Consider the following 8855-nt stretch of genomic DNA (forward strand, 5'->3'; position numbering starts at 1 on the left):
TAAGATAGAATTAGTGATCTGGAGGACAAACAGATAGAGCGAAAGGATCAAGAGGAAGCCTGGAACAAACAGCTTAGAAACCACAAAAACAGAATTAGGGAAATGAATGATGCCATGGATGTTCCAACGTCAGAATTCTTGGAATCCCTGAAGGGGAGGAGAAAGAAAGAAGTCTAGAAGATATAGTGGAACAAGTTCTCCATGAAAATTTTCTCAATCTCGCAAATGGAACCAGCGTTCACGTACTAGAGGCTTAAAAGCCTCCACCCAAGATTATAGATTCCAGAAAAACATCAAGGCACATGATAGTCAAATTAATGTATCATAATTGTAGATATAATCTCCTGAAAACCACTAGGAAAAAAAGGCTCCATACTTACAGAGGAAAGCCCATCAGAATAACGTCAGACCTGTCCACAGAGACCTGGCAAGCCAGAAAAGGCTGGCAAGATATATTCAGGGCACTAAATGAGAAGAACATGCAGCCAAGATCACTTTATCCACCAAGACTGACATTCAAAATGGATGGAGAGATAAAGAGTTTCCAAGACTAGCAAGGCTTAAAAGACTATGCAAGCACCAAGCCAACACTGCAGGAAATATTAAGGGGGGTTCTATAAAAGAGGAAAAATCCTAAAAATAGCATTGAACAGAAATATAGAGACAATCTACAGAAAAAGAGACTTCAAAGGTAACACGATGTCAATAAAAACGTCTCTATCAATAATCACTCTCAATGTGAATGGCCTAAATGCACCCATAAAATGGCACAGGGTTGCAGATTGGATAAAATGACAGGACCCATCCATATGTTGTTTAAAAAGACCCATTTTGAACCTAAGGATACATGCTGACTGAAAGTGAAGGGATAGAGGAGCATCTTTCATGCCAATGGGCCTCAAAAGAGGGCCAGGGTAGTGATTCTCATATCAGACAAATTAGATTCTAAACTAAAGACTGTAGTCAGAGATACAGAAGGAGACTGGATAATCCTTAAAGGGACTATCCACCAAGATGATCTAACAATTGTAAATATCTATGCCCCCAATATGGGAGCAGCCAATTACATAAGAAAACTGTTAATCAAAATAAAGAGTTATATTGATATAAATACACTAATTGTAGGAGATCTTAACATGCCTCTCTCAGAAATAGATCATTGAAGCAGAAAATCAATAAGGAAACAAGAGCATTGAATGACACATTGGACCAGATGGACCTCATAGATATATACAGAACATTCCACCCTAAAACAACAGAATACTCATTCTTCTCAAGTGCACAGGGAACCTTCTCCAGAATAGACCACATACTGGGTCACAAATCAGGACTCAACCGATATCAAAAGACTGAGATTACTCCCTGCATATTCTAGGATCACAATGCTTTGAAACTGGAGCTCCATCACAAGGAAAAGTTCAGAGGAACTGGAAGCTAAAGACCACCTTGCTTAAGAATGCTTGGATCAACCAGGAGATCAAAGAAGAACTGAAACAATTCATGGAAACCAATGACAATGAAGACACTTTGGTCCAAAACCTATGGGATACAGCAAAGGCAGTCCTAAGGGGGAAATACATAGCCATCCAAGCCTCCCTCAAAAAAATTGAAAAATCCAGAACACAGCAGCTGTCTCTATACCTTAAAGAACTGGAGAATCAACAACAAATCAAACCAAGTCCACACATAAGAAGGGATATAATCAAGAATAGAGCTGAGATCAATTTGGTAGAAACCAGAGATACAGTAGAACGTATCAATGAAACTAGAAGCTGGTTTTTTGAAAGAATCAATAAGATCAATAAACCATTGGCTACACTAATACAAAAGAAAAGAGAGAAAGCTCAAATACATAAAATTATGAATGCAAAGGGAGAGATCACAACGAACACCAAGGAAGTAGGAACAATCATCAGAAGTTATTATCAACAGTTATATGCCAATAAGCTAAGCAACCAAGATTAAATGGATGCATTCCTGGAAAACTATAAGCTCCCAAATCTGAACCAGGAAGAAATTGACAACCTGAATAGACCAATATCTAGTAACGAGATTGAAGCGGTGATCAAAAACCTCCCAAAAAACAAGAGCCCAGGACCTGATGGATTCCCTGGGGAATTCTACCAAACCTTCAAAGAAGAAATAACACCTATTCTCCTGAAGCTGTTTCAAAAAATTAAAGCAGAAGGATAATACCTGACCCTTTCTATGAAGCCAGCATTACCCTGATCCCCAAACCAGGCAAAGACCCTACCAGAAAGGAGAATTTCAGACCAATATCACTGAATATGTATGCTAAGATTCTCAACAAGATCCTAGCAAACAGGATCCAAGAGCACATTAAACAGATTATCCACCATGACCAGGTGGGATTCATCCCTGGGCTACAAGGATGGTTCAACATTTGCAAATCAATCAATGTGATAGAACAAATTAATATGAGAAGAGAGAAGAACCACATGGTCCTCTTAACTGATGCATAAAAAGCATTTGACAACATCCAGCATCCATTCCTGATTAAAACGCTTCAAAGTATAAGGATAGAGCGAACATTCCTGAATTTCATCAAATCTATCTATGAAAGACCCACAGCAAATATCATCCTCAATGGGAAAAATCTTGCAGCCTTTCCATTGAGATCAGGAACAAGACAAGGATGCCCACTTTCACTACTCTTGTTCAACATAGTATTAGAAGTCCTAGCAACAGCAATCACACAACAAAGAGAAATAAAAGGTATCCAAATAGGCAATGAAGAAGTCAAACTCTCTCTCTTCGCAGATGACATGATTCTTTATATGGAAAACCCAAAAGACTCCATCCCCAAACTAATAGAACTCATACAGCATTTCAGTAACGTGGCAGGATACAAAGTCAATGTACAGAAATCCAGTGGCTTTCTTATACACTAACAATGAAAATACAGAAAGGGAAATTAGAGAATCGATTCCATTTACTGTAGCACCAAGAACCATATGATACCTGGGGATAAACCTAACCAAAGAGGTAAAAGAGCTATACTTGAGGAACTACATAACACTCATGAAAGAAATCAAAGAAGACACAAAAAGATGGAAGACCATTCCATGCTCTTGGATCAGAAGAATAAACATTGTTAAAATGTCTATACTGCTTAGAGCAATCTATACTTTTAATGCCATTCCAATCAAAATTCCACCGGTATTCTTCAAAGAGCTGGAGCAAATAATCCTAAAATTTGTATGGAATCAGAAGAGACCCCAGATCGCTAAGGAAATGTTGAAAAACAAAAATAAAACTGGGGGCATCACGTTACCTGATTTCAAGCTTTATTATCACCAAGACAGCATGATACTGGCATAAAAACAGACACATAGACCAATGGAACAGAGTAGAGAGCCCAGATATGGACCCTCAACTCTATGGTCAATTAATCTTCGACAAAACAGGAAAAAATATACAGTGGAAAAAAGACAGTCTCTTCAATAAATGGTGCTGGGAAAACTGGACATCTATATGCAGAAGAATGAAACTCGACCACTCTCTTACACCGTACACAAAGATGAACTCAAAATGGATAAAAGACCTCAACGTGAGACAGGAATCCATCAGAATCCTAGAGGAGAACATAGGCAATAATCACTTCGATATCAGCCACAGCAACTTTCACGATATGTCACCAAGAGGGACGCCTGGGTGGCTCAGTTGGTTAAGCGGCTGCCTTCAGCTCACGTCATGATCCTAGCGTCTTGGGATGGAGTCCCACATCGGGATCCTTGCTTGGCAGGGAGCCTGCTTCTCCCTCTGCCTCTGCCTGCCTCTCTGTCTGCCTGTGCTCGCTAGCTCTCTCTCCATCTATCCCTGACAAACAAACAAACAAACAAATAAATAAATAAATAAATAAAAGATATGTCTCCAAAGGCAAAGGAAACAAAAGCGAAAATAAACTTTTGGGACTTCATCAAATCAAAACCTTCTGCATAGCAAAGGAAACAGTTAAAAAAACAAAGAGGCTACCCACGGAATGGGAGAAGATATTTGCAAATGACAGTGCAGACAAAAGATTGATATCCAGGATCTATAATGAACTCCTCAAACTCAACATACACAAAGCAGACAATCATATCAAAAAATGGGCAGAATATATGTACAGACACTTCTCCAATGAAGACATACAAATGGCTATCAGACACATGAAAAAATGTTCATCATCACTAGCCCTCAGAGAGATTCAAATTAAAACCACATTGAGGTATCACCTTACACCATTTAGAATGGCCAAAATTAACAAGAGAGGAAACAACATGTGTTGGGGGGGATGCGGAGAAAGGGGAACCCTCTTCCACTGTTGGTGGGAATGCAAGTTGGTGCAGCCTCTTTGGGGAACAGTGTGGAGATTCCTCAAGAAATTAAAAATAGAACTTCCCTATGACCCTGCAATTGCACTCCTGCGTATTTACCTCAAAGATACAGATGTCATGAAAAGAAGGGCCATCTGTACCCCAATGTTTATAGCAACAATGGCCATGGTCGCCAAACGGTGGAAAGAACAAAGATGCCCTTCAGTGGATGAATGGATAAGGAAGATGTGGTCCATACACACTATAGAGTATTATGCCTCCATCAGAAAGGGTATGTGCTTTGGTGAGTGCTGTGAAGTGTGTAAACCTGGTGATTCACAGACCTGTACCCCTGGGGATAAAAATATATGTTTATAAAAAATAAAAAAGAAAAAGAAAGAAAAAAAGAAAGAAAGGACGAATACCCAACTTTTGTAGCAACATGGAGGGGACTGGAAGAGATTATGCTGAGTGAAATCAGTCAAGCAGAGAGAGTCAATTATCATATGGTTTCACTTATTTGTGGAGCATAATAAATAGCATGGAGGACATGGGGAGTTAGAGAGGAGAAGGGAGTTGGGGAAAATGGAAGGGCAAGTGAACCATGAGAGACTATGGACTCTGATAAACAATCTGAGGGGTTTGAAGCAGTGGCGGGGCTGGAGGTTGGGGCACCAGGTGGTGGGTATTATAGAGGTCAGGGATTGCATGGAGCACTGGGTGTGGTGAAAAAGTAATGGATACTGTTATGCTGAAAATAAATAAAAAATCAATAAAAAAAACAGAAAAAGAACACAAAAAATTAACTTGAAATGGATTACTGACTTATTTATTTATTTATTGATTGATGTTCATTAAAGTTAAAGGACTACTACTGCCCCTTGGAACAATTTGTTACTTAAAATATAACCCCTGGAGGATTTTATTAATTACCAAGCACATTTAGATAGGGCCTTAAGAAAAATATATACCTGCAACTGGTCTTTGGAGAGAAGGATGATATAGTACCGTGAAGCTGGGCAGCTGGGGATGCCATGCCAGATCAGGGCTTTAAGTTTCCTCCTTCAGGGAAGCTGAGCAGCCAGAACACCAGGTAAGCTTAGTGGGGACAGAAATACTGCCTGCTTCCCTTTTCTGTTATAGCTCCTTTCTCTTCCCAGGAGCACCTATTGTTATTTAGATGAGTTCTTTGAATGTGCTTGGTTAACTATAAACTTTATCTTCCTCCTTCTATGTCCACAAGACATGTGACCAATGTTTGAACTTCATGGGTTCCTCTGTTGGCTATTGTTTCTATCTAATAAAAGTGAGACTGAGGAGTTGCTAGATGCAGCAGTCTTTTCGACTGTTGTCCCCTGCTCCCAATCTCTTGCAGCTGACTTGTTTGTGCCTAATTCTTCTCCTGTTGGCTGAGTGGAAGCTGCAAGGGATTAAAGACATAAACATACTGCCTGAATCCACAAAATTCCTAGGAGAGAGCATAGGGAAAAATCCCTTGACACTGGTCTTAGCACCAAGTTTTTGTATACGCTACCAAAAACATAAGCTACAACAGTAAAAATCAGATGTGGGATATTATCAGACAGCTTCTACACAACAAAGAAACAACAAAATGAAAAGGCAACATACAGGATAGGACAAAATATTTGCAAATCATGTATCTGTTAAGAAGTTAATATCCATGGGTCACCTTAGGGACTCAATTGGTTAAGCACCTGCCTTCTGTTCAGATCTTGATCTCTGGGTTCTGGATTCAAGCCCTGCATAGGGCTCCCTGCTCAGCAGAGAGTTTGCTTCTCCCTCTCCTGCTGCTCCCCCTTTCATGTGTGAGCTCACTCTCTTTCTCTTTCTCTCCTTCTCAAATAAATAAAATCTTTAAGAAAAAAAAGTTAGTATCCAAAAAATATAAGGAACTCATACAGCTCAATAGCAATCAATTAATCCATAAACAATCTAACTTAGAAATAGGTAGTAAAGCTGGATAGAATTTTTCCAAAGAAGACATTCAACTGGCCCATAGCTATAGGAAATGGTACCCCATGTCACTAATCATCAGGGAAGTGTAAATTAAAATCACAATAAGCTATCAGTTCACACATATTAGAATGAGTAAGGTCTTCAAAAAGAAAAGAGGTAAGTATTGATGAGGATGCAGAGAAATGGGAATACTTGGGCACTGTTGGTAGGAATATTAACTGGTGCAGGCAGTAAGGAAAAGAGTAAAAAAAAAATTTAAAATCAAACTACCATATAATCAAGCAATCCCACTTCTTGGTATATATCTGAAAAAAAAAAAAAAGAAAAGAAAGAAAAAATGATGTCAAAGAGAGTCATATACAAGTCTACAGGCATCGTACACGGCAGGAGGCCGGCTGGGGGCCCCTCCCAGACTTCCCCACCCCGGGTGGAGCCAGCACGTGGGGAAGGGGGACCAGGCTAGGGGATGGGGGGTATCCATCTTTGCACCTGTTGTCTGGGAGGGAGTGGGTCTGAGAGGACCCCTCGGGCTGATCCTTGTTGCAATCTGGAACCCAGAGCCCCAGGTACATTCAATGTACATTCAATGCAGCATTGTTCACAATCACCAAGATATGGAAACAATGTAAATATCTGTCAACAGATAACTCAGTAAAGAAAATGTGAGATATAGACACACACACACACAAACACACACACACACACACGCAGGCAATTATTCAGCCATGAGAATAAAGGACATTTGTGACAATATGGATGGATCTTGAGGGCACTATACTGAGTGAAGTAAGTCCAAGAAAGACAAATACTGTATGATATTACTTATATGTGGATGTAAGCTTATAGCAGGTAAAAATAGAATGTATTTACCAGGGGTTTAGGAGAACTCAGAGAAGTTAGTCAAAGGGTATAACTTCCAGTTATGAGACAAGTGAGTTTTGGGGACCAATGTATAGCCCAAGATTATACTTAATAATATATTACATATTTTAAGATTGCTGAGAGTATAGATTAAACATTCTAACCATTCTAACCACATATCAAACATTCTAACACTACAGTGGTAATCATTTTGAAAAATCTATGTATGAAATCGATGTATTTTATACCTAAAACTTACTCAACACTGGATGTCAATTATATCTCACTAAAGCTGGGGAAAAAAAAAGAGCTACACTGAGACAGATAGATCAAAATAAAATTCTAAATATTCAAGTAAACCCAGGACTGCAAAAAAAAAAAAAAAAAAAGAAAAGAAAAAGAGAGAGAGAGAGAAAAGAAAAATAAGGAAACAAGCATAAAATAAAATATATGGGGAGACTCAGACTTAACATATCAACATTTCATTAAAGAGTTTTAATTCACCAATTTAAGGAGACAGGTTGGCAAAAGTGGAAAAATGACCCTTTAATGCCATCTGTAAGAAACTTAATTCAAATGTAATGATACAGTAGTTGAAAATTAATTACCATGCACACAATTGAAGAAGCTAGAATAACTATTAATACAAGAACAAAGAGAATTATCAGATACAGAGAATATTATACAGCAAAAAAGGAGACAGTCCGATAAGATTAGCAATCATAAATGTATATATATACTGAACAAGAGAACTGCAAAATATGTGAAGAAAAAACTGACAGGGCTAAAAGGAAAAAGCAAATTCACAATTATATTTAGACACTTCAATACCCCTTTGCTCAACAACTGATAAAACAACTAGAAAGAAATTTAGTATATAGTATACAGAAGAATTTGACTATACCACCAAGTGACAGAACCTAATGGACATTTATTAGAATATACCATCCAACTCCAGGAGAATACATAGTCTTTTCAAATATGCACAAAACAATTACTAAACCAGACTGTATCTTGGGACATAAAATAACCTCAAAAAATTTAAAGCAATTTAAATTGTATAAAGATTGTTCTCTAAAATGGTCACTTACTGGAAAGCAACAATAGAAAGATAATTGGATATTTCCAAACAGTTGGAAATTAAACAAAACACTTTTAAATAATCCATGACTCATAGCACAAATTTCAAGGACAATGAAAAATATATTGGACTAAAAATAATGTGAAATGGGCTGAATGAAGATGAAAATGCAACATATCAAAATTCATAGGGACAAAGTTAAATGAATACTGAAAGGGAGATTTATACCATTAAGTGCTTATATTAGAAAAGAGAAAAGTCTCAAATCAATTATGTAAGTTCAGGAGCTTTTGGTATACTGATGGTGTTTCTCCACATGGGTTCTAGTTACACAAGTATGCTTAATTTTTGAAATTTTATTGAGTTATAAAATTATTATTTGTGTACTCTTCTGAATGTACATAATTCTTCAATAAAAATGTTTATGTAAAAATGGTAGAAAGATAAAGTGTTATTTCAATAGCAATAAAATATACTTGGAGCCAAATATGAATAAGGTCAAAAGAAACTGAATTTTGGTAGCAATACTTTCCTGTTTAATCCTTCCCCAATGTGCCACGCTGTGAAAGCTTTACAAATGATCTTGATGAATTTTCTAGAAAATAAATGTTTTCCCT

At 37.7% G+C, this 8855-nt stretch overlaps 1 protein-coding gene across 1 annotated transcript in view; it reads right to left on the reverse strand.

Annotated features, from left to right (window-relative positions):
* Positions 1 to 5355, reverse strand: part of LOC116590103 (olfactory receptor 11H6-like) — a 30531-nt gene extending 25176 nt beyond the window's left edge. Inside the window, exon 1 of the mRNA XM_032341765.1 lies at positions 5328 to 5355. Coding sequence (XP_032197656.1) covers positions 5328 to 5355 — 28 coding nt within the window. The remainder of the gene's footprint in view (positions 1 to 5327) is intronic.
* Positions 5356 to 8855: the final 3500 nt, after the last annotated feature.

The sequence above is a fragment of the Mustela erminea genome, chromosome 5 (assembly GCF_009829155.1).
Source record: "Mustela erminea isolate mMusErm1 chromosome 5, mMusErm1.Pri, whole genome shotgun sequence".
NCBI classification, from domain to species: domain Eukaryota; kingdom Metazoa; phylum Chordata; class Mammalia; order Carnivora; family Mustelidae; genus Mustela; species Mustela erminea.